At 41.2% G+C, this 27,461-nt stretch overlaps 1 protein-coding gene across 1 annotated transcript; it reads right to left on the reverse strand.

Annotated features, from left to right (window-relative positions):
* Nucleotides 1-262: 262 nt before the first annotated feature.
* On the reverse strand, nt 263-27,339 carry LOC112846023 (NLR family CARD domain-containing protein 3-like). Its single transcript, XM_025905241.1, has 8 exons — nt 27,323-27,339; nt 22,902-22,980; nt 22,553-22,739; nt 20,604-22,401; nt 19,559-19,732; nt 4,152-4,325; nt 946-992; nt 263-804 (listed from the first exon to the last, which is right to left on the reverse strand). Exons 1-8 carry the CDS (start codon nt 27,337-27,339, stop codon nt 263-265), a joined length of 3,018 nt encoding a protein of 1,005 aa, XP_025761026.1.
* Nucleotides 27,340-27,461: the final 122 nt, after the last annotated feature.

The raw sequence follows: 27,461 nt of genomic DNA on the forward strand, positions 1-27,461 counted from the left end.
AATGCTCACTCTGTTTGTACATCACTGTCAGCAATAGACTCATTCTGCTGTGTGGACAGGAACACATGTGACATCACTTCCTGTTTGTTTGTGACTGAAGAGGAAGACGTTTACAAGGAATCATTTAGAAGAGTTTCAAACATCAACTGATTGAATCCATGAATCTGAAAACGTGTTTGTGAGTGAAAGAGACAGACATGTACAGACTGAACTATCTGTTCAACAGTCAGAGTGTTTCTCTAACAGGAGACACTCTTTACACTCAGCACAGGGACACTGAGGAACCACGAGACCTGAGACTAAACCCAGGATAAAGAGTTTGAGTGAATGTGGTGTTGAAGGTGTGGAGGTGGATCAGAGTGTCAGAGGAGACTCTGTAGAAGGACAGAGTGCCAGCAGGACAGTCCACATACACTGCTGCTCTGTTAGAGACAGAGGAGGAGGAGGAGGAGGAGGAGGAGATGGATGTTTGTCTGTTATTGTGAAGGACAGAACAAGGACCATTATCAGAGCAGATCAGGCTCCAGGACTGATCATTGAGTCCAAACCCACAGTCATCACTGTCTCCTTTCCTTCTGATTCTTCTGTAACTCACTGATATATAAACTCTTCCTCTCCACTCGACCTCCCAGTAACAGCGACCAGTCAGACCATTTCTACACAGCAGCTGAGGATGAACATCAAATCTGTCTGGATGATCAGGATATGACTGAACCTCCTCCACATGTGTCACCTTCCTGTTGTTGTCAGACAGTTGGAGCTTTGTGTTCACTGTGTTTGTGTCGATTGTGAGTTGACAGGAATCTGATGGAGAGAACAAACACAATCCAGCTGCAGTTATTGATCCATCATCTGTTCATTGATGATGGATCAATCACTGACATGATGAAGATGGTTGAATGTGTGCTGCTTTGTTTTCATGAATCCCATTAAAAACACACTTACACTTCCTCAGACCTGGTCTCAACCATCGGACTCCAGCAGGCTCCGCCCTGAAAGGAGGAGGGGTCAGAGCAGTCAGCATGCACACATGGACATTACATGGCTCTCATACACACACTGTTACACACTGATGAAGGAACAGTCCAACATTTTCACAAATACACTTCAATCCTTTCGTGGATCAAACTGCAGATGATTGGACTGATCCTAGATCAGTTCATCACTGTGTTGAATGAAATATGACTGATTCAAACTGTCACCTTCATCATCTTTATATTCCCTCCTGTTTCGTTGGAAAGGACACCTCCCTGCCTTTGCTGCCAGCTGCTTTTCTCCTCTTGGAAGCACATTTAACATGGCTGACACTTTATTAGGTACACAGTGGCCACTGTCTCAGGTACAGTACACCTGTGACCTAATAAAGTGGCGGTCACTTGTTTATGAGCCATCTCCCTTCAGCTTTTTTAGCCGACCTGTTTACCTCTAACTTTGTATCAGCAGCAGCGAGCCACAGAGCGAGTCCGGCAGGAGCAACAATCCCACCACAACTTCTCCAGAAATGACCTCGTCTGGTTTCATTGATTTATTTTATTTCCACACAGAACAGACTGGATGTTATCAGCTTATAGAAATCACATGAACCTGTGCATTAAAAAATGTTAGTGGATTATCCACCAATAAATGAGGAGATATTGGACGTGTTAACAGATGACAGATTAGGCCTGGGTCTGTAATACTGTTAGCAAACACAGAATATTAACCAGGATCAGCTCATTCATTTCCATCATTTAATTTGGCTAATACAAACCACACCTCATCTCCTAATGCACTGAGCTTTCCTTATCTGTGACTGACTGCTGGTCCATGGTGTTGCTCCCCTTGCTGAGAAGGTGCAAACAGCTGCCTTCTTTGTGTCACATAGATCAGTCTGTCCACTGTCATTCTTTCCATGACTTTCCCTGGATGAGATGTTAGAGCTGTAGGCCTATAACCTGAGGTCTTAGTGGGGTCTTTCCCTGTTTTCACAGTTCTTTCCAGCTTCCTGACATATTCTATTATAGAAGAGCAGCAGAGCATCCTCTAACTGCTTCATCATGATGTGACACATCTGATCCTTCCCAGGTGATTTTTATGCATTTAAGAGCTGCTTTGAATTCAAACATTACAAACTGAACATTAGAACTATCCTCCTCTCCAGGATTTTCATGATTTAACATTTCAATATGATTCATTTTTGTTCTCTCTGCCGTCATCACTTCAATTATTCCCACTGTGGATTTGATCAGATTGTTTGGCCAGCATCTCTACATTTTCCCATCCATACTTCCTGTAGCTCATTAATACTATTAATACTGGAAACTGCTGTTGAATTCTGATGCTGACACTTTATGGTGAAGAAGTTAATTGCAATAACTGGACTGGTTGGCTTATGATACACTGGACATTTCCATCAGTGCGTTTATGAAGCCAGTGTAAGTAATAACAGGTTTATTACCTGTCAGGACCTTTGTGGTTATTATTTTATTGCACGGCCTGTTAATGTGTGTCGAGAGGAGTTGTTGTTGAAGCTAACAGTATCATCATTATTTCAACTGTTTAATAGGTATTATGTAAACTACATTTATATTTCACTCATTGTGGGAGAATCAAAGCGCTTTGTTTTGTCTGCTCACAGACAGCACAGATACACGCATGTATATACAGCCCACGTCCAGCTCTGCATGTTCTCCTTCTGATCCATTTCTATAGAGAATAAATAACAGAATCATTCTCCATTGTTTCCAACTCAACCAGCTGCATTTAATGAAGGAGTTTGAATTTACTTTACGACGACTGCTGTTGTTTCTGCATTCATGTTCTTAACTGTACTCCACACATTCTGAATTGGTGTAGTTCTTCCTAAAGTATTCCTGCCCGTACATCCTTTTAGTTTTCCTAACTGTTTCCTTTCCTGTTTCCTGATGCTCGTTGGTATTTTTTCCTCAATGCAAATTCATGCTGAGCTCCTTCATATCCATCCCTGTTTCTAAACCTGTAATAATTCCTTTAATGTGTCTTTGGCCTAATTATGATTCTGTCCACATGTTTTTAGTTCCCCACTTGCTTTTGATTCTCTGAAATTTATCCTTGAAATCATTTACTGGCATCTCTCCCTCTCACTCCCACTATCCCCAGAATACCAGAGTATTCATCTCCCGGTTTATCATATGGCCTCTTTACATTTTCTCCACTCGTCCCTGTTTCTAGAGTCTTGCCCCATCTGCAGGCAGTCCAAGAGAAACTGCATCTGCCATTTTCTTCTTCTTAATCTTTGATTTTTCTCTTCACTTTCTCCATTGGGTCTTCTTAGACACACCTTCCAGAAAGCAGCAACATTTCTTGTGCCCCATTTTTCAAATTGTGCATCTTACTTCAGCTTAATGTGTTTACTGTTTTGTTTTTACACAGGTCATGTAAAAAAAGTGTCTGACATTCAAAAATCCTACCAGAGGCTCGACAAAGCTGAACTGAAAGACCGGACGGGCAATAAATCAGAGCAGCACAGAACTTAAGCACACAGTCCATAGAAGCTGGGGTCTACAGGTGTACCAGGACAAGCTTAGTGGTAAGTCCCCCGAAAAAGTTTCACTTGTGCTGTTTCTGTGTAAATTACTGGTTTATTTGAACAATTTCATCAGCTGAACCATAAATACTCCAAAACAATTTCTTTGTGACTCAGTGTGATTTTGCAGTTTGTAATATTAGCATGTCAAACTCAGATGAGAAATGAAGTGTATTTAATAATAAAATTTATCTCTCAGAGACAAAGTTAGTGTCTCATTCAGGTCTGTATCTGTGTAGTCTCAGACACATGCAGTGCTCATATTTGCTGTTTTGTTTGCCACTCAGACCACTTGCTGACAGGGGCAGCAATTTCATTTAAAGTCACATTCACTGATACAGGCTGCTGGAGCTCCAACCAGGAGGGTACACACATGATCCAGGGAAAAAATCTGATTAATATTTTTGTGCTGAAACTTGAACGTATATGTTCTCTTACATAAATATTAAGAGGTCCTGTGTTTTACTACAAAATCATAGTAGTAAAACACAGGACCTTTGGGTTAGATATAAGGTGATTTGACAAATCATGTCTGTTGTAAATGAGTAAGCCATTTATCGACCTGACTCAGGTTTTAAATCATCATCAGAAAACACTGAATCCTGACCTGAGAATTCCCAGTGTGCACTTTGCACTTTCCGCTGCAGAAAATAGAAGCGTCAGGCCTGAATCCTGCAGGTTGTTGTTACCCAGGTCCGACTCTGTCAGACTAGAGGACTGGGAGCTTAGCACTGAGGACAGCGTTTCACAGCTTCTGTCTGACAGGTTACAGCCACTAAGTCTGAAATAATGATGACAAGAAGACATGAAACACTTGTGTTAAAGTATATTTATGGTGCCATGAGGAGCTACTACATTTACAATATTTCAACACTGTTTCAGGACATGCTGGAATCCTTATTGCCTTATGTTACAAAAGACAAATGTGGCAGTTTACTGTGACTTGGATGGATTCATTAAAAAAAAACATACACACAATGTTATTTTTTTCCAAATGAAATTGATTAAATGACGTTAATTGATGAAAAAAAATCGATATCGCTTGATTCGACCTCAGCGTTTCCAGTTTGCAGTATTGACTCTTCATCCCAGCAGACAGAAGCTTCACTCCTGGATCCAGCAGCAAATACTATTTTTATAATGGGTCTATCTTATTATTATTTATTCATCTTTTAGCCGTCCAACACTAAAAATTATTAATACGGGTGCAAAGACATAACATTAATCATCAGTGTAAATATTTTAATGCTATCCAAATATTATTTGCTTAGTCTGTCCTCTCGCACTCACAGAGGAAACGAGGACGCCCCCTTAAAACCCATCTTCAGTTGGCTCAACCATGGCCGGACTTCATGTTGGCTTTGCGACAGACAAACCACTTAAATTAGAGCAAACTCCAGTCAAACACCACTTACCTGCAATCTGTGGACACACAAATGGAAACCATTGAGAATTATACAGAAACATAAGAGCTGTTTATTGTAACACTTGGAGATCAGGTGTCTGGTGACTCTTTATATAGAAGAGTGAGATTTTCTCCCACCAACAGCTGCACTTATACAAACCCCAGGTGCTGGGATGGCTTTGAACATGTGACACTTTCTGCAAACACATGGACAGTTTCATAACCACAAAGATTATTCCTGCAGCGGTAGAATTGTATCCACTGTGTGAGAGGTGAACGTCAGACAGTTCTTAGAAAATGTAGTTTCTCTTTTAAGGTTTTAATATCTCTGTTACCCCATTTGTCTAAAAACTATTGAAAGCCCTTCATGTAAGAGGTTTATTATCTGTGCAGGATGGAGCATCCTCAGAGTGAAAGGAGAGCTTTGTTCACACAGTTTTTTCCAAAGCTGACTAATTAGGAATCTCAAAGTTGACTTTCCTCATAAGTAATACATGGTCTCAGTCAGGCTGGACATGATCACTCCTACAGGAAGCAAAGTAAATGTACTATGATTTTATTTCACCTGTGAAATGATGAAAAACAGCAGAATAGCTCAGGCTAACAAACTGGTGTTGAAATCTTTCATTTTCTGCTGTTTCATAGGTCAAAAAGGGCGTTGAACCAAACTGAACCTGAACTGCTGCTACTGTTGTAGTGCAGTATCTGCTGTGTGCTTCATCATATAACCTTCTGTACACAGCAGACAGAGGCTACTGGCAAGTCCATCTGCTAAATAGCTTTAAAAACTGGTTAGTGAAGTGGCTTTGATAATACTGATACACAATCTTTGCTACTGTCACAGGACAGGGATCCACCAGGGAGTAGTTGTCAGGATAAAGAGCCTTCGCTTCTCTAAATATAAACTGGATACTTGTAGGAAACTTTGGGAAGCAGCATTGTTCCTCATATCATCTAAATGTAAGTTAGCTCAGGTACTTCTTCCATACTTGCTCTACAGAAAGCAAAAGAGTTTGGAGCTCTGCAAACATTTCCAGCACAGCTGGATTTGTTTGTAACTTTGGTCACCTCTGTATCATCCCTCAGATTCTTGTCTCTACTGCACAGCTGTGAAACCATGACACCACTAGTGATGCTGAGGAGATGTCCAGTTTAAATAGACCTTTATTCCTGGAAAACAAACACATGAAGTGATGCTTTTAAAGAAGAACATTTCATCGCACTAATGAATCAAGCATCTGTATGTTTGTCTGTCAGTCTGTCTGCTCAACAGTTCCTCTGATCTACTTCAGACTTGGTGGGTATTTTGTTTCTGGAGCGGTCAAAGTCTATCACCCGTGTTGCTTTGTCTGCTGTAAATCTGCCTGTACAAAGGGAAACATGCATGTTTTTAGATGCAGAACATGGGTGCATTTTTGGTCATCTTCTGTGATTATGTGTATTTCATATTTATTTAATTCTATTATTTTTTGTATATGAATCTTTACAAAGTGTGTAGATACAAAGGCTTGATTAAAAAACAAAGGTCTCAGCTGTGCTGTTAGGGATGTACTCATATTTGTTTCAAAATGTAATAAATCAAAGGATTTTAGGCATTTCATCCTTTTTATTTGTTTGGTTCTAACAGCAGGTGGATAAAAGCATGCAAGTGATGAATATAATTTTGAGATATTATGAGCATTGTTAATAAAGAAAGAGCAGAGATAGTAAAAAGGAAACAGGTCATGGACGTGAGATTTTCAGAACAAAAGCTCCTCAGTGAGACGATCACCTGGACACAAGGTCAGGCTGCTGGGACTCATCTAGAGAGCAAAATGGAAAAGTGATCTGTGCATAACATCACTGTTGATTGCAGCTATTTACATCAAACTTCTTCTCTGAGATAAGAGCACCATTTCTGGGAAACATGACAGTATTTTCAGGCTGGATGCTGGTTTGCAGGGAGAACTGAATGAAACTCTCCTGCACCTCAGCGCTGAGGTCCACACCTGTGAAAACAGATGAGGTAAATCTGCTGCAGCACGTAGAGCTTTACTGATCAGCAGAACAGGTTCAAAGGATTCAGCAGAGCGTAGAATCAGAGCTAAATGCCACATTACCATAGAGTTTCTTAACAACAGCTTTCTTTCCCCTTTGTCTCGATGGAATGAATCAGGGATACTCGTCATACTTCACCTCAACCACGTCACTGAGATACTCCAGCCTGACAAAGCAGCAGAAATGAAATGATGAAAGCAAACACACCAGATGGTTCAGTTGTGTTTTTCTCTCTGTGTGTGCGCTCACGCACACTTGTGTATGTGAACTTTCCACGTTCCTCAGTTTGTTTCTCCAACATGAGCCATTAGGGCTGCAAAAACATCACCAACACATGAATTCTTTCTCTTTTTTGTTATCACCTGTGATTATGTGTTTTATGTTTCTTTCATTTATGAGTTCTTGTATAGTTAAGTGTAACTAGACTTCTGTGGGCGTAAATGATTGTTTTGTATACAGATCTGTACAAAGGATGTAAACACTTGATTAAAAAGGAGATCTCAGCTGTGTTGTTATGGATGTACTTCAACGTATATGTTAAAAAAGAGAATAAATCAAAGTATTTTAGCTGTTTGGGAGTTTTTGTTTGCCAGCAAATTGTTCGATTCAAGTTTTATTTATATGGAGTCAAATAATAACAAAGGCCCTAGAATAGCCCTGAGTTTGGCTAGGTGACACTCCTCTGAAGAACTAATAAAAAGAGGAATAAGGGGATTAGTTTTCAAGTTTTATTTCTTTAAAAATAAAAGCTGCGCACGCTCTGTCTTCTCCTAGCGGGGTGTGTTTTAATTAGGTTCATCAGCCACTGTGTGCATTTTGGCTTTTCATGGTAAATTTACACAAACAGGAGTTACTTTTTATCCTGACACTATAGAAAGACTTTTGTTGTTAGACAGTCGAGCTGAAACGGCAAATTGTTTGTGTGTGTATGTGTGTTGCATTGTCACATTGTTTTTAACAACTGCGCTTTGTTGACTCTTTCAGACTTTAAGATGCCGTGTATCTCAAGAAATGGGGAGATGAACTGCTTTTTTGTCTGTTTTTGAGGGTGGGGGGAAAAGGAATTAAGGTTGATAAGAGCCAGCGAACTCCTTCCTTACACTTTGACATACGTTTTAAGATGGCACCGGTGTCTATGGCTGGCCGTCTTTACTCTCGCACTCGCCTGCATCTGCCCCTTTGCTCTTCACCCTCTCTACCCCGGCTTCTGGATTTTGGCATAGTACTCTTTATTTTCTTCATATTATGCTCATCAGGTGGCTGTGCATTATTAACATATGACCGGCAAACACTCCTAGACCTCCGTTTCTCCTATTCACATCGCTTCGATCGACACTGGACTTTGGGAGATGCCGCCCCACTACGACCAGACTCCCCCACTAGCTTTCCTTGCCTACCCTCTTTCAATCTGTATAAGAAACGACACAGGAGACGTGGTAAAAGGAGTGGCTTCCATGTGCGTATGAAAGCTTACCTTGAAGCACGGGCTACGGTTTACCCATATGCCTCTGGGGACTTGCTACGCTCTTTCCATCCAGTCTCCAGCGATCGCCTCGTCACTAAACTGCTTGGCCACCGGTGGATTTGCTCCGTCTCACAGCAAGCTTCCTTCCTTCCAGTGGCATGCCTCCCTGCTCGGACCTGGATCGCCTGGTACATACATGGTGTCAACCACAGCAACCTCAGTGCCCTGCGATGTGCTACTCGTGCGGATGCTGCGCCCCTGACACGGATGGCTCTTTTCAACGTCAGGTCGCTGGTAAATAAGACCTTTGTGTTAAACGACTTTTTCTCCGCCACGAGCCTTGATGCTCTCTTTTTGACGGAGACCTGGATTCGCCCTGGTGAGTCGCTTCCCTTTTCTGAGCGTCTCCCCTCGGACTGTGTCTTTTTTTAGCTCTCTCTAAATGTAAATACAAAGTCCGACAGCTACCCTGTCCTTCCTACCTCAGCTACGAGGCTCAACATTTGGAGTTGACCGCCTCGCGAACTTCTCTGTTTGTTGTGGTTTACCGGCCACCTAAATATAATAAGACTTTTATTCACGAATTTGCTGACCGTCTTGGTTCAGTTATTTTTAAATATGACTGTGTGCTTATTGTTGGTGATTTTAACATTCATATCTGCTGTAATGACGATCCGTTAGCCAAAGATTTCTGTCGCGCTGACCTAGTAGGTGTGGCTGTTACTCTTCTCTTCCTCCTCCTGCCCACTACCTGCTCTGTGCTGCTGCTGATTGGACCTTGTGTGCAATCTACAACTAAGCACGGCCTGGTGTGCACTGCCCCGCCAGGTGGCCTGAATTAGAGCAATCAAGGGCGGGCGTGCCTAGTAAGCCTTAAAATGCATGCAGCAGTCATTTGACTTGTGTGCGACATACTGAGAGGACAGCAAACAAGGCACAATTCACTTTGCACTGTGAGGAAGACTTTGAGCTAGACGGGCTATCGGTAAGCTCTTGGACTTATATTTGCTGCTTATATGTTTGGGACCTATGGAAGCTCAATTGTGTGTATTTATGCATTGGGAAATATTTACTGCATTTAAGTTTAAGAAATTATATTGATATTAAAATGAATGTTTAAGTTTGAATACATTGTTTATGTAGATAGTGTTTCCCACATATTTATGTTAATTAATACTAAAAATAGCTATCCCAAATCCTTGGTTAAATCTTAAAACTAGTATAAATATGTTTGGTTTAATTTAAGGTAAATAATTCTTTCTAAAAGAGAATCCTTGGTTAAAGTCATTATTAACATATTTGCAAACTTTAAAATGTATACTTTAAAATGTAGTTATTTATAAAAAGTATAAAATGCAAGGTGGACACATTTTGTGTATTTAGGAACCACAGTTTATTTCATCCTCGTTGTTTGAAATTATTCAGCTCTGTGATTAAAAAACCAGTGGATGTAAAACTAACTTAAACTGGGTTAAATGATAGTTTAGCTTATGTTTATGTTAAATGGCTTTACTGAAGTATATATATTTTTGTTGTGTATTCTGTATAATGCATTTAATTTATCTGAATAATTAATGAAATGTTCTGTATTTTTTGTGTGTTTAAAGGTTTTTCACCTATCTATTTTACTACTATCTATCCACCTTTAACTATCTACCTAAGAAACTGGTCAAAAAATAAATTGAGTGAAATTCAAAGTCTGGTCTTTTTCAAGTGTGGGCACCTCACAGACAGAGAACACTTGACAATTTCCTTGCATTAACGGACTCTTCTAATCTTGTCCAGTGGGTTAACCAACCAACCCATGCTAGGGGCCATACTCTCGATCTGGTTTTCTCATATGGCTAGGACATTAGCATTAAGGATATAAGCAATGTTGGGATTTCTGATCACTTTCCTGTTATCTCTGATGTTAACTTATGTACTTCTGAACTTCACCCTGATACACTCTTACACGTATAATTAATTCTGGAACTGCGGAGAATTTTTCAACGTTTTTTCAGAAACTTGCCTCCTCCATTCCTGACTGTTCCTTATCTTCCACGATTGATCACTTTCCTAGCACCTTTTTTTTCCACATGCTCCTCCATCCTCAATACTGTTGCCCCTGTTAAAATGAAGCACCCTAGATCCTTTTCCCGATGCTGGCTAAACGATTCTACACTTGCCTTGCGACGTGTGTGACGCCGGGATGAGAGAAGATGGAAGAAAGAGACTCCAGGTTTCTTATGATATCCTGCCTGCCAGCCGGTTGCAGTTTCAACTTGCTGCTAAAATGGCCAAAGCTGCCTTCCTATCTAAAATTATTCTTACTCATGGTCACAACCCCCGATCCCTCTTTAATGTTTTCAATTCATTGGTTAACCCCTGTCCTGAAATGCCACTGGCATGCTCTCTGTGAATTTTTTTTTAACTCATTTTATCCATAAAGTTCTACATCTTAAGTTCTTTACTCCCACCCCTGGTTGTTCATCATCATTTCAACAGTTTGAGCTGGTGTCACTCCATACTCTCAAGCGACTTATTGACCAATGAAAGAACACCTCTCCTGCTTATGATATCCTTCCATCTCGTATAGTTAAGGATTACTTCAGCGTAATTGGACCTAGCATCCTATCTCTAATGAATATATCCCTACTTGCAGGCTCTGTTCCTTTAGCCTTCAAACACGCTGTTGTCCAGCCCGTTCTTAAAAAAAGGAACCTTGATCATAACGATCTGGGGAACTATAGGCTGATCTCTAAGCTTCCATTCCTGTCCAAAATACTGGAGAGGATCGTTCTCTCACAACTCCAGCTGTATTTGGATACGAATGCCATTTATGATAAATTTCAGTCTGCTTACAAACCCTGTTATAGTATTGAAATGGCCTTGCTCCTCAAGTCCTCAATGATCTCCTTCTGATTACTGACTCTGGACGCTCTTCAGTCTTGGTCCTATTAGATCTATCCTCGGCTTTTGATATGGTAGATCATAACATCCTATTAGCGAGGCTTGAACACACAGTTGGCATTGGAGGTGCCACCCTAGATTGGTTTAAGTCATACCTTTCTAATAGGTCCTTCTCAATCAATTTTGGCCCTTATTTCTCCTCTGCTGCACCTGTCTCCTGCGGTGTGCCTCAAGGATCTGTCCTTGGCCCCCTGCTCTTCTCACTGTATATGCTCCCCTTAGGCACAATCTTTGAGAAGTATAACATTACACATCATTGTTATGCTGACGACATAGCGATGTATTTCGAACTAACTGATGATCCGGCTATGTCTTTGTACGGCTTTCGCGAGTGCATGCGTGAGGTCAAAAATTGGCTCGCAGGTAACTCTCTTATTCTAAATGACAGGAAAACGGAAATTATCGTGTTTGACAGTAGAGTCTCCCGTGGCCAACTCCGTGATGCCCTCGGTTCCTTTAACAGTTTCCTCACAGACACTGTTAGTGACCTGGGTGTATTCTTGGATAGCTCTTTTAAGTTCAACAAACAAGTGTCTTCTGTTGTTAAATCTTGCTTCCATCAATTGCGTCTTATTAGCAAGGCCAGACATTATGTTCAACATAGTGACCTTGGAAAACTTATCCACGCCTTTGTGACATCTAGGTTGGATTATTGCAACTCACTTTACTTCAGTCTTAACTCTACTCTCCTCCATAGACTTCAAATTGTTCAGAATGCAGCTGCTCGTCTCCTTACTGGTAGCGGGCGCCATGTCTCTATTACCCCTCTCCTTGCTAACCTGCATTGGCTTCCCGATAAGTATTCAATTCAAAATCCTGCTGCTTACCTTCTGAATTATTAACAATATAGTGCCAAGCTACCTCATTGAGCTACTTAGATTACCCACCCCTACTAGAGCACTAAGATCATCTTCCAAGTCACTGTTGGTACTCCCGAGATCCCGGCTGAAGGTGACCACCCGTTTGCTTATTCTTATCTTCGGCTTATTCTTAATTAATTTTAATCATTTTAATTTTTTTTTATGTTTTACACTTTACACGCTTTTATATGCAATTTTTTGCTTTTGTGTTTTAATGCCATTCAACCGGCTAGCAAGTTTTGGTACCTTGCCATAGCCCTCGTCCCTCCCTGTTACTTCATCCTACTCTCTTGCATGTTAAGCACTTTGGTACACCACTGGTTTTTAAATGTGCTATATAAATAAAGTTTGTTGTTGTTGTTCCTTGAGCCTGAGACCCGCACGTTAGTTTGTGTTTTTGACCGTCTAAATTTCAAATTTTTTAGAGAAAATATGCATTGACTTTTGATGCCATCTTTAAAACATAGTTGTGCAATACATTGTTTTAATCTTGTTTATCAGCCGCTGTGTGCATTTTGGTTTTCAGTGTGAATTTGTACAAACAGGAGTTACCTTTGTAAATGCGGGATCTTTTTTTAATGGTGCTTTTTAGACACTGATCTGAAAGATAAATGTCTGTGTCAGAAGCAGCTTTGCTGGATTTGTTTTTAACTTGGTGAAACATAGTGTGACACTTTTTTTTTTTTTTTTTTTTTTTTTTCTTAATTCAGTATTTTTACAGGTTTTAACTGCGTGGTCTTCCTGGAAAATGTAAGGCAAGTCAAGTTTATTTATATAGCACAATTCAACAACAAGGTGATTCAAAGTGCTTTACAGAGACATTAAAAACAAAAACAAATAAAAAGCATGATTTAAAATTGATTACAAACAAAACAGTAGATAAATTAGAACAGTAGATAAAATCAGTAGTTAAAATGTAAGTTTTGAAATTTAAGCTTAAAAGTGTGGATTTGGTGCTTTATTCAAAAGCAGCTGAGAACAGGTGAGTCTTTAACCTGGATTTAAATAAACTGAGTGTTTCAGCTGATCTGAGGCTTTCTGGGAGTTTGTTCCAGATATAAGGAGCATAAAAGCTGAATGCGGCTTCTCCGTGTCTGGTTCTGACTCTGGGAACTGATAAAAAAAACTGGATCCAGATGACCTGACGGATCTGGAAGGTTCATACTGGGTCAGAAGGTCACTGATGTATTTTGGTCCTAAACCATTCAGAGCTTTATAGACCAGCATCAGAACTTTAAAGTCTATCCTCTGACTTACAGGCAGCCAGTGTAAAGACCTCAGAGCTGGACTGATGTGGTCCACTTTTTTGGTCTTAGTGAGGACTTGAGCAGCAGAGTACTGAATGAGCTGTAGTTGTCTGACTGATTTTAAACTTAGAAAAACACTTTTAAGACAACAACAAAATCAGCTTACTATCACCTCAAGAATATTTCAAGTATAAAAGATCTGATGTCTCAACAGGACCTGGAAAAACTAGTCCATGCATTCATCTTTAGAATCTTCTAAACTTCTAGTCTACGATGACCTGGATAACTGAGAACCTTCACAGACACTGAGTACTATTGCATGTCCACTTATTCAGCCATGATGGAAACATTCCATTCAGAAAGAAATCCATGATTTGGATTCATTTTAATGAGCTTGTTGAAAATGCAGAGGAGCTGGTTGTGAACTGAGCTTCAGAGAAACACAACATACTGATATTCACTGTGAAACTTTGAGTGGAAAAAGACAGAAAAACAACATGTGAATCCTGGAATAATGAGAGCTTCCATCTTTAAAGGACTGAAGAGGAAGAAGTTTACAAGGAATCATTTAGAACAGTTTCAAACATCAACTGAATGAATCCATGAATCTGAAAAAGTGTTTCTGAGTGAAAGAGACAGACATGTACAGACTGAACTATCTGTTCAACAGTCAGTGTTTCTCTAACAGGAGACAATCTTTACACTCAACTCAGCACAGACACACTGATGAACCAGGCCAAATATTAAATCCAGGATAAAGAGTTTGAGTGAATGTGGTGTTGAAGGTGTGGAGGTGGATCAGAGAGTCAGAGGAGACTCTGTAGAAGGACAGAGTGCCAGCAGGACAGTCCGCATACACTGCTACTCTGTTAGAGACAGAGGAGGAGGAGATAGATGTTTGTCTATTATTGTGCCAGACAGAGTAACCTAATCCATCAGAGCAGTTCAGACTCCAGGAATGATCATTCCGTCCAAACAAACAGTCATTAGTGCGTTCTTTCCTTCTGATTCTTCTGTAAGTCACTGATATCTCAACTCTTCCTCTCCACTCGACCTCCCAGTAACAGCGACGAGTCAGACCATTTCTACACAGCAGCTGAGGATAAACATCAAATGTGTCTGGATGATCAGGATATGACTGAACCTCCTTCACATATGTCACCTTCCTGTTGTTGTCGGATAGTTTGAGGTTTCTGTGTACTGTGTTTGTGTCGATTGTGAGTTGACAGGAATCTGATGGAGAGAACAAACAACAAACACTGCTTAGAGAGATTGGAGTCAGAGGACAGGTGCAATGGCAGGCTAAACGAGAATTTACTAACACGGCTGAGAGGACCAGTAACTGGTTGTGGCTAAAGAGGGCTCACATCACTTGGGCAGCTAAGGCAGTCAGCTAACCGCGAGACACACAGCCAGGATTGATCAGCAGAGGGCGTCAAAAGGATAGAAAACCCAACAGTAGAAATTTTACTGTGATAAACCCTGGTTGACTGATACAGCTGTGTGGCGTGACGTGGTCTGTTTTTGCCGCTACGAGGAAGGCGGACACACCTACACCTACACGGTATCCGCAATCATGCCCTGCCGGCTTTAAAATCTGTACTGGACTCTTCTCACCTTTGCTCTTTTTCCCTTTTCTGGAATGCAGCGGGGATGTAGAGCGTACAGCCCGATCCGGTGGAGAGAGGTGGGATGCCAGATCGGGTGCTCCCCTTCCAGCCCTCCTCTCTCCTATCTTGTCTCTTTTGTCTTACTTCTCGCTATCATCTTTTCTATCCCTTTAAAGAACTGAGGTTCTTTAAGTAATAAAAAGGTAAGTATTTCATCGCGTCTTGTAGTGAATTGACAGGAGGAAATGAATTGGAATACAACTAAAAAAAAAAGTAGAAGAGAAATAACAATTTAACATAAACCAGTGACACACTCCGAGGCCTGATCAACGCTGGCAAGGTTACATCAGATCTCTAATCCCTAAACCTAACCAAGGAAGGTAAAAAAAAAAAAAAAAAAAAAAAAAAAAAGAGAAACTAATAAAAAATAGCCTTTGATGAAAGATGGAAACACCCTGGAAGTTGAGGCACACAACGGTGTATCCTGCTGGTAAAGTTTCTGGGCTGCCTTTCCTCAAGGCTGCCTTTCCTCAAGGCAGCCATCCCTCAAGACTTTCTCCATTTGAAGCAATGTATTATCAGGGATTGTAACATCTAGTCCTTTTATTGAATAAGCTGCAGTTATTGATCCACCTGTTCATTGACTGACACTTTGATGATGACTCCTGACATCAGAGATGTGAATGAGTGATGTGACAGTTTGAAGATGGTTGAATGTGTGCTGCTTTGATTTCATGAATCAGATTAAAAACACACTTACACTTCCTCAGACCTGGTCTCAACCATTGGACTCCAGCAGGCTCCACCCTGAAAAGAGTAGGGAGGGTCAGACCAGCACAGTCTCTTTCAGCATGCACACATGGACATTACATGGCTCTCATACACAGACTGTTAGACACTGATAAACGTACAGTCCAACATTTTCCCAAATACACTTCAATCCATACGTGGATCAAACTGCTGTTGATTTGGACTGATCCTGGATCTGTCAGTACACCACTGCATTGAATGAAAAATAACTGATTCACAGTATGGTACGAGTCAAAGAGTAGATGTGTTTCTGCACTGGTATGTTGTGCACACTGTGGAAAATGGCAAACTAAACATTAAAGTTTACCAGAAGCCCAGATCAGTTCCTACACTTTGACTCCCACCATTCTCTTCAATACAATCTTGGGGTGATCAGGACCCTGCAACACTGTTCTGATCTGGGTGACTGAGAACCTTCATGGACTTCATGGACTTAAAAAATGTAGTTATCCCGCTTGGGCTTTCATCAAATTGGCAAAAAATGTAAAATGTAGCAGGTTTATCTGCTCAGGAGAGTCTTCTCCAAAGACCACATCCCAGCACACTTCGGTCCTAATCATACATTCAAACAAAAACTGGTTCATCCCAAGGATAAAACTCCCAAACACAAACTAAACAATGTAGTGTATGCTGTGCAGTGCAGTGAGGAGGTATTAGATCTCTACATAGGAGAAACGAAACATGCACTCCATAAACACATGGCACAACATTGAAGAGCCAACTCAACAGGAAAGACTCAGATATACATCTCCATCTAAAAGACAAACTTCAGTCTTTCGGTTTGCATTTTGGTTTGAAAATGGAGTGAAAGAACCCATCTATGTCCACTGTGAATGACCATTTTTGAACGGAGGTGGTGGTTACGATACCAACTCTCTGACACCTACAATGCAATTTTAAGATATAAGATGGCCCCAAATTATAAATTTGAGCAAAAGACCAAGATTATGTAAAATATCCATTAACAATATCCATTGTAAAGCTGAACCTAAACAATAATGTATTAACATAATAATATATCAATCCGGATCGTCAATAGTGCCTAAATTTTTGTTTGATAGGATAGGTAACCCTTGATAATCAGCCAAATGCTGTGTTTAATGGTTAATTTTTATTCCTGGAGACAGTGGTATTCCACAACACTGTTAAGTGGTGTCCTGGGATCAAAAATGGTCCCTAGGTGAATGGCAAACAAGCATATGGAAATCCCAAGGACACCACAAGGGTCACTGTGCATAGTTGGAGTTATATCCAACTATGCACAGGGCGACCTGTGCATAGTTGGATGCGCACCTGTAACCGGAAGGTCGCTGGTTCGATCCCCGGCCTCTCTGTCCTGGTCGTTGTGTCGTTGGGCAAGACACTTCACCTACCGCCTACTGGTGATGGCCAGAGGGGCCGATGGCGCGATATGGCAGCCTCGCTTCTGTCAGTCTGCCCCAGGGCAGCTGTGGCTACAACTGTAGCTTGCCTCCACCAGTGTGTGAATGTGAGAGTGAATGAATAGTGGAATTGTAAAGCGCTTTGGGTGCCTTGAAAAGCGCTATATAAATCCAATCCATTATTATATCAGTATGATAGTAAATTCAGCCATACTTGAGTAGTAGATATTTTCAGTGATAACTATGATGTGCATGAAAAGAATGAGAAATACTAAATTAATTATTGTGAAAAAATATGTATTATTATCATTATTGTAAAAATATATGTTAAACAACATATTTTCAAAACAAGTAAATCAAAAACAGATGCATTTAATAAATCAAAACTCTGCTCATGGGCACAGCTCAATGTCCTAATAGTGTGCAAACAATCTCCTCATTACCTCTAATTCTTGCTGGTCATTTTTAAAAGAAAAATAAACTTGATCTGACCTGATAATTGTCGAGTTTGGAGTGTTGAGCATCTTCAACCCTGAATCCCGCAGATTGTTGTTACTCAGGTCAAGTTCTCTCAGACTAGATGATTGGGAACTGAGGACTAAGCACAGAGCTTCACAACTTGTCTCTGAGAGGTTACAGCCACTTAGCCTATAAAATTATAAACAGAAAGAAAAATAACATTGGTCTTAAAGTGTTTTCATCACTCGTGGAGGAGTTATTACTTTTGGCAATGCAATGTTGTTCCTGTTCTTGCATGAATGTGACTTGATTGATTAACCAAGTGAGCCATGTTAGAAATTTAAAGTTTTTACTAATAACACAAAGATACAACAGTACATGGATAAAGTTCAGCTTCTTAGTAAGTTTTTTTTTCTCAATCACTGACAAAAAACTTAAATATAACTTGATCAGACCTTAGTTTCTCTAGTTTACAGTGCTGACTTGCTATTCCAGCACACAGAAGCTTCACTCCTGCATCCTGTAGGTCATTGTTACTCAGGTCCAGCTCTCTCAGATTAGAGGACTGGGAGCTTATAACTGATGACAGATCTTCACAGCTTGTCTCTGTCAGGCTACAGTCAGTTAGTCGGAAAAATAATGAACAGAAAGACAAAAAACACATTTATTAAAGTGTATTCATGGTACAGTGGGGAGTTCTTGTATTTGGCAATATGTATTGTTATCCGGATTTTACAGGAATTTTGAGTTGAATATTTAACTATGTTAGCCACATTAGAAATGTTTCATATTTACTAATGACACAAAGATACAACAGCAAATGGATACATTTCAGCTTGTTGGTAATTTTTTCTCAATCACTGCAAAAGAAATATAAACATCACTTGATCAGACCTTAGTTTCTCCAGTTTACAGTGCTGACTTGCTATTCCAGCACACAAAAGCTTCACTCCTGAATCCTGTAGGTCATTGTTACTCATGTCCAGCTCTCTCAGACTAGAGGACTGGGAGCTCACAACTGTTGACAGATCTTCACAGCTAGTCTCTGTTAGGCTACAGCCAGTTAGTCTGAAAAATTTTGAAAACAAAGGCAACACATTTATTAAAGTGTATTCATGATACAGTGAGGAGGTGCTAGATTTGGCAATATATAATGTTATCCCGTTCTTGTGTGAATTCTGGCTGGAATATTTAACCATGTTAGCCACATTAGAAATGTCAAATTTTTACTAATAACACAAAGATACAACAATACACACATAAAGATCTGCTTCTTAGTAACTTGTATTTTTCTCAATCATTGACAAAAAGTTAAAATATATCTTGAACTAACCTTAGAGTTTCTAGTTTGCAGTGTTGACTTTCTACTCCAACACACAGAAGTTTCGCTCCTGAATCCTGTAGGTCGTTATTACTCAAGTCCAGCTCTCTCAGACTGGAGGACGGAGAGTTCATAACAGATGACAGATGTTCACAGCTTTTCTCTCTCAGGCTACAGTCAGTTAGTCTGAAAAATTTTGAACACAAAGACAAATAACCCAGTTATTAAAGTGTATTTATGGTACAGCAAGTAGTAACTAGATTTGGCAATATGTAATGGTTTTTTTTTCTGTGTTCCTTCATGAATTCTGACATGAGTGTTAAACTAAATTAGCCAAGTAAGAAATTTCACATTTTTACTAAGAACACAACAATAAAACAACAGAAAGATGAACATCAGTTTCTTTGTATTTTTTTTTTTTTGCACCATCTTTAACAACAAAAATGTAAAAATCACTTGAACTGACCTTAGAGTTTCTAGTTTGCAGTGTTGACTTCCTATCCCAACGCACAGAAGCTTCACTCCTGAATCCTGTAGGTTATTGTTACTCAGGTCCAGCTCTTTCAGACTAGAGGACTGAGAGCTAACAACTGAGGACAAGGTTTCAAGGCTTCTCTCTGAGAGGTTACAGCCACTCAGTCTGATAAGAAAATAAGAGCAACCAAGAAAATTATTTGTATTATTTAATATATAATTTAAATACATTTTTATTTATTTTCCTCCTGATCCCTAATTGCTTCCCTCCTCCTACTCCATAACACAGAGGGTCATTGGTGCTATGTTCCCCCATTTTAAATGCACTTTACACTCATGACAACCAGACATGAGTAGGCGGAATGAGGCATGGGGTCTGTTCACACCTCCGTTCTCTGTTCACTATCGGGGGCTGGAGGCTAGAAGCAGGAGCGGGCCGTCCAGCTGGGGGTCTGGGTTGGTGGCTGCTGCTGCAAGGACTGGTGCAACCTTCTTATCTGTACCCCAGAGTAAATGCAGTTCAATTCAACTTTATTTATACCACACCAAATCACAACAACAGCTGCCTCAAGGTGGTTTATATAGTAAGGTAGATCCTACAATAACACCAGTTCTTCTGCTCCTATTTCAGCATAACTAAGGGTGGATTCAGCATCATCTAATTCATCATTAACTATATTTTCTGGCAAAAAGGAAAGCTTTTAGGCTAATCTTAAATGTTGTAAAAACTACTTTTTCTTACTTTCTTGTCCATTCTCCTTGACCGTTGTGATAGTTAGTTGAAAAAAATAATAATTTTCTAATAAAACATAACTATCAAGTCAAATTACAGCAAAAGCCAAAAGGGTACACTTGGGGAAAAGTGGACTATTGATGGCTTCAGAGAACAATATCAATAGCTACATGGACAAACAGGACAGGAACAAAAGATAAAAAATTAAAATAAACAAAACACGCACAATCAGACACATTAGTTAATCATTTAACAAGGCCATTAACCGCAATTAATGTGAATGCAACTGTGACATACAACTTACAGAGCTTTGTTGGAGGCTTTGACCACTGGCAGCAGCCTTAGAAGAGCCTCTTCTGAAGCAGAGTATTTCTTCAGGTCAAACACATCCAGATCTTTTTCTGATGAGAGCAATATGAAGGCCAGAGCTGACCACTGAGCAGGAGATGGTTTATCTGTGGAGAGACTTCCTGATCTCAGGGACTGTTGGATCTCCTCCACCAGAGAACGATCATTCAGTTCATTCAGACAGTGGAACAGATTGATGCTTTTCTCTGCAGACAGATTCTCACTGAGTTTCTCCTTGATGTACTGGACTGTTTCCTGATTGGTCTGTGAGCTACTTCCTGTCTGTGTCAGCAGGCCTCGTAGGAGATTCCGATTGGTCTGCAGTGAAAGACCCAGGAGGAAGCGGAGGAACAAGTCCAGGTGTCCATTTGGACTCTGCAAGGCCTTGTCCACAGCACTCTGGTATATGTGTGTTTCTCCAGATTCTGTTGTTTCAGACTTCTGGAAGGTTGTTTGTTGTTCTTCCAGCAGATTGAGTCCAGAGCTGATGAAGGTCAGATGGACATGAAGAGCAGCCAGAAACTCCTGAAAACTTAGATGGATGAAGCAGTAGACCTTGTCCTGGTACAGTCCTCTCTCCTCTTTAAAGATCTGTGTGAACACTCCTGAGTACACTGAGGCTGCTCTGATATCGATGCCACACTCTGTCAGGTCTGATTCATAGAAGATCAGGTTTCCTTTCTGCAGCTGATCAAAAGCCAGTTTTCCCAGAGACTCCATCATCTTCCTGCTCTCTGGACTCCAGTGTGGATCTGTCTCAGCTCCTCCATCATACTTGACCTTCTTCACTTTGGCCTGAACCACCAGGAAGTGGATGTACATCTCAGTCAGGGTCTTGGGCAGCTGTCCTCCCTCTCTGGTTTCCAGCACATCCTCCAGAACTGTAGCAGTGATCCAGCAGAAGACTGGGATGTGGCACATGATGTGGAGGCTTCGTGATGTCTTGATGTGGGAGATGATCCTGCTGGCCTGCTCCTCATCTCTGAATCTTTTCCTGAAGTACTCCTCCTTCTGTTGGTCAGTGAACCCTCTGACCTCTGTCACCATGTCGACACATTCAGGAGGGATCTGATTGGCTGCTGCAGGTCGTGTGGTTATCCAGAGGTGAGCAGAGGGAAGCAGTTTCCCCCTGATGAGGTTCATCAGCAGCACATCCACTGAGGTGGGCTTTCTAGGGTCTGTTAGGATTGTAGTTTTGTGGAAGTCCAAAGGAAGTCGACACTCATCCAGACCATCAAAGATGAACACAACCTGGAAGTCTTCAAAGCTGCAGATTCCTGCTTCTTTGGTTTCAGTAAAGAAGTGATGAACAAGTTCCACCAAGCTGAACTTTTCCTCTTTCAGCACATTCAGCTCTCTAAAAGTGAATGGAAATATGAACTGGATGTCCTGGTTGGCTTTGTCTTCAGCCCAGTCCAGGCTGTATTTCTGTGTTAAGACTGTTTTCCCAATGCCAGCCACTCCCTTTGTCAGCACTGTTCTGATTGGTTCATCTCTTCCAGGTGAGGCTTTAAAGATGTCTTCTTGTCTGATTGTTGTTTCTGGTCTGTCTGGTTTCCTGGATGCTGTTTCAATCTGTCTGACCTCATGTTCATCACTGACCTCTGCAGTCCCTCCCTCTGTGATGTAGAGCTCTGTGTAGATCTGATTCAGAAGACTTGGGTTTCCTGTTTTCACAATCCCCTCAAAGACACACTGAGACTTCTTTTTCAGCTTAGATTTAAGTTTACGTTGACAAACTTCAGCAAGATGTTCTGAATAAATAAACAAAGGATATGAATTCATGATTTACAAATTCAATATGACAACTTTGAACACATGTTGTTAATTTATTAATGCACATGTTGTGCATTAATAAATTTTCCATTCAACCAGCAGCTCAAATATTTATTGAAATCCTCTTACTCCTCTGCAGATTGTCAGCCAGCTCCTCCTGCTTCATTCTCCTCAGGAAGTCCACTGTGATCTTCACAAATGCCTCTCTGCTGCTGCTCCTCTGACTCTCTAAGCATTCTGGGTAATCTGGACTCAGAACCTTCTGGATCTTCTTCAGCTCGTTCTTCACAAAAGTGATGATGTTGTCCTCCAGCAGCTGGAACAGAATACTTTATGATTGAGCCAATCAGACTGAAATCATGGAGCCAAACATCAGATCCATGTTGGACACACTGACAATCCACTGGTCTACAAAGAGCAGCATGGAGAGGACTGTGAACAGAATAGATGTGAAAGTACTTGTTGTATAGGTACAGACCATAAATATGGATTCCAGGTGTGTTTGATGCTGCTGGGCAGACTGATTACTGGGAACCTGTGAGCTCTGCTGGTCCACTCTGTAGAGGAATCATGAAGAATCAGTTCAAGCACAGGATAAAGATCCAATATTTTTCTGGTAAGGGGCAATCCGCAAACAACGTCATATGAATCAACTTACTCAACCCATAAACCCAAGTACAAAAACTTGTACTTGCTCTTGACGAAGGTGGTTGCACTTTTCTCCTCTCCTCCTCCTCCTCCTCTCCCTTAGCTTCCCTGATTAGTAGTGATGGTAAATTTGATTCTTTTTACTGAATCGAGTTTTAATGAGTCACTCACCAAAGTGAATCAGGTTTTTTGAGTCATTTGATTCACTGAGTCAGTTGACCAGAGAGTGTAAAAAATTTATATTTTCACTCAAACTTAATTTCTTTTCTCTTTTCATGTAAATCCTACTGCTAAGATGAGTGATTCTAAAAGAAAACAACTATTTTATAAAGCAAAAAAGAGCAAAAAAATGTCTAAAGGGAACATTTATCTTGTTTATTTTTATTTTATTAGTATTTTCCTTAAATATGTCAAGTATATATTTTCTCATCTAAATGTCCACTGTGCCATGAGCCAGGGGGCGGTAATGCGCCTTACCATTGGTTGCCAACCAAGAAGATGAAGAAGAAGCTGTGAGCACAGAGGGAGGGGATGAGTGAGTGAGTGAGTGAGTGATTCGTTCGCTCTACGATTCAGCACAGGAGGGAGGGGGTTAGTGAGTCCCGAGTGACTCGCTGGCTCTACAATTCAGCACAGGAGGGAGGGGGTTAGTGAGTCCTGAGTGATTCGCCCGCTCTACGATTCAGCACAGGAGGGAGGGGTTAGTGAGTCCTGAGTGACTCGTTGGCTCTACGATTCAGCACAGGAGGGAGGGGGTTAGTGAGTCCTGAGTGATTCGCTCGCTCTACGATTCAGCACAGGAGGGAGGGGGTTAGTGAGTCCTGAGTGACTCGTTGGCTCTACGATTCAGCACAGGAGGGAGGGGGTTAGTGAGTCCTGAGTGATTCGCTCGCTCTATGATTCAGCACAGGAGGGAGGGGGTTAGCGAGTCCTGAGTGACTCTCTGGCTCTACGATTCAGCACAGGAGGGAGGGGGTTAGCGAGTCCTGAGTGACTCGCTGGCTCTACGATTCAGCACAGGAGGGAGGGGGTTAGTGAGTCCTGAGTGATTCGCTCGCTCTATGATTCAGCACAGGAGGGAGGGGGTTAGCGAGTCCTGAGTGACTCTCTGGCTCTACGATTCAGCACAGGAGGGAGGGGGTTAGCGAGTCCTGAGTGACTCGCTGGCTCTACGATTCAGCACAGGAAAGGAGGGGGTGAGTAGCTCAAATGTGCTGTTAGCATGTTAGCAGAGCGATGCTACTGTGAACCGAGGAGCTATTGTCTTGATGTGAGCTTCTACTCAGGGTTTTTCCTTCCAGTTCAGAGCAGAAATGTTTTTGTTAAGGTACTGGATGTTGCGTTTTTCTCCACAATTTTAATTATAAGCTAGATATATTGCTGCTAACAGCAACAGGGATGACTCAGTGAGTCAGTTGGGCTTGTGAATCATGATTCATGAGTCAGTAAAGTGATTCTCGAGTGTTGAACGATTCGTTCATGATTCGCGCATCACTGCTGCTTTGCCTCTTGTGTCCTTGTCTAGTCTCGTGTTTTTTGTATTACTTTTCCCTGGAACACTCTCTCACAGTCTGGTTCTCTAAAACCTAAAAGAGAATTATGGATTTTATCAACTGGTCCCTGAATGCAATTGACACCCCTTTCTCAATGAGAAGTTTGGGCTTGGGTGAGCCTGAGTGCTGAAGATATCTACATATTTGGAACCATGATAACAGGGTTCTTGCTGATCGGAGCTGGCTTGGCCCTGGCTTATCGAAGAATTAAGGAAGCGGAACCGGCTGTTCAAACCCCCACAAGGCTGCCCGCTGAGATTGAAACGATCAGACGAGGCGCAACTTCTCCGAATGGGCTCACTGAGTGCAGCACGGTTAAGATCTTGGAGAAACTTACAGCTGCCGTGAATACTCAGAACAAGACCTCTGAGTGCAAACTGGATTACATCTGGAGGGCTCGCTCGGAATAACACCTTTGAGCGCAAATTGGATTACATCTTGGAGAAGCTCACTGCGGTCGTGAGTTCTCAGAAATCTGCTCTTTGAGCGCAAGAATGACAACATCACGGAGCGTAAGGTTGATAACATCATGGAGAAGCTCACGGCTCTCCAACAGGAGATTGACAGACCAGTGTGTTAGAACAGCTTTGAAATTCATATTAGTTGTTTGCAATAAAGTAAAAACCACCATCACTTCATGTGGATACCCCTTTGGCGCCAGCTGCGGTCTCTAGACTGGAGCTGAACAACAACACCCTGATAACGACTGTGTTTTGTCTGTTCCTCCCCATCCCATGCAAGGCCACCTGGGTTGGCTGGAAGACTGTTTACTTAGCCTGGCAGGGCGAAGTACACTGTCTCAGCTGAACTCTGGACACACACACATGCACACAGACATATACACATGCAGACATACACTCATCCCCCCCTCCAAACGCCTTCGATGCTTATTCCCCTCCGATGCTGACGGTGGATCATGGAGACCAGCGCTTATGCTGCAGGCCCGGATGTACTGTCTACACTGGCTGTCTCTCACCCTGTACCCACCCCTGTTGCTTGTCATGTGTTTCTTTGGTGTATTAAGAGTTTTTTTCATGTGCTATGTGCAGAGGTGTTTTTTTGTTCTGTTCTCAAACTGATCTCCCTTTTGCAGCTCCGTCTGGGGGAGTTATTTTTTTCTCCTTATCTTTTCTCATGTGGTGCATTTTCCATTGTTATAGCTCTCTGACCTGTCTTCCCCATGTGATGTTTTTGTGTAACGTATGTATGGCCGGAGGGTAAGATGGCGCCGCCATTGCGTGCAATAGGTCGGCAGGCTTAACATGAAATTTCCCCTTGTGGGACTAATAAAGGTAAATCAAAAACTTCTGAAAACATTGGGCATTTTTAGTCTGTTTTAAATCCTTACTGATGTCCAGCATGCAGAGTCTTTTTTAAATTAAAAAAAAGAAAAAAGAAAAAAGAAAATAACTGTCTGCTCACTGCTCATGGACACATTGATAGTTTAGTTTATCCATCTTTTGAGACTGGATACAGTCTGCACTACACAAACTCACAGTTTCTGTTTTTTGAGAATCAGTGTCATGAGTCATATTTTTTTTGAAGTGGAGCAGTGTTGAATTAATTTTTTTTATCTTTAAAACTGGTGGCCCCCCGTTATTTTATACAGCACAACTGCCTCATGGTTTTTGTCAGATATTTGTGTTTCATCCTTTGGATGCATGGAGCATAGGTTTGAAACTAGAATGTAACACTCTGATGATGATGAGATGACTGAACTTGCTGGCAAGACTGGACACACGGATGGTGTAGACAACATCAATGACACGACAAAGGACTGAAGATGAGTGATTAGAAACCAGTGAGTACACAGCTGAACTTAGTCTGACTAATGATACATGGAATTAACCACAACACAGTACACAGGTGACATGCTGGGACAGAAAACAGACAGTGAAAAACATAGATGTGGGAAATAAACTGAACATGACAAAACTGAAAACACTATGTCGACGACCCAGGGACATTAATTCTGTCCATTTCATCCCAAAGCAGCTTGATGGGGTTTAAGTTTGGAACCTGTTCTGGCTTCTCCATATTTTCCAGCTTACCATCTTGTCCTTTTGAGGTAGTTGAGGTAGTTCTTTCTAAAAGAAAAAGGCATTTTTGTGTAATTCTGAAATGTACATTATTTTTTTCATTTTGGGGTAACCTTACCTTTTTTTAAGGTAACCACTTACCACTCTACCATTTCAAGCTATTCATTGGAGTTGAAAGACTTGAATTGCAATAAATAACTAGAAACATTGGTGTGTTCTAAAACTTTTGACAAGTAATCTACGCTGTTGATGGACGATAAAACCAAATATTAAACAACTGCAGTTTAAAATGGTGCTTATGTTGCTGCCATGGTGTAACTTGGTTTAACACAGTTACCTGAACTGTCTGTTAAACTGACAAATCGCATAAGAACCCCTCTCCCTTTGGGAAGCACTTCCATAGAGTCTAAACTAAGTTGATTTGCCCATCTGAGATTCCTGTCTGAGCGTAAAGAGCTACCTGTAAGAGAGCATGAAACTGTTGCAGAACTTGCAAAGCAGAGACCCATCAGATACCCAGCGTCCAAATTGACAGAGGAACAAGCTCAGTGTTTCAACATCGGAAGAAAGAACTGCTCTCATGGCTAGAGACCAATGAGATATAACACAAATGCTACAGTAAGTGGGAGCCAGGGCGACAGTTTCATCATCACCCCCACCCAAGTTTGGGTACCATGCTCCAAGTGCAATGGAAGAAGGAGTGATCCTGGGATTATATTTTTTCATGAACACAGAAAAGTGAACCAGAGTACAAGTCCTTGTTTTTATGTATAAACTTGGTGAAATAAAGAAGAGTCG

The sequence above is a fragment of the Oreochromis niloticus genome, linkage group LG3, assembly GCF_001858045.2.
Source record: "Oreochromis niloticus isolate F11D_XX linkage group LG3, O_niloticus_UMD_NMBU, whole genome shotgun sequence".
Taxonomy (NCBI): domain Eukaryota; kingdom Metazoa; phylum Chordata; class Actinopteri; order Cichliformes; family Cichlidae; genus Oreochromis; species Oreochromis niloticus.

What these genes read in the sequence shown, in the direction of transcription:
- LOC112846023 (XM_025905241.1), bottom strand. An exon ending in ACCTGGAATCCATATTTATG is followed by an intron (nt 22,740 to 22,901) that starts GTCTGTACCTAT and finishes ATTCTGTTCCAG; the next exon opens with CTGCTGGAGGACAACATCAT. An exon ending in TGCAAACTAGAAACTCTAAG is followed by an intron (nt 4,326 to 19,558) that starts GTCAGTTCAAGT and finishes TCATTATTTCAG; the next exon opens with ACTTAGTGGCTGTAACCTGT.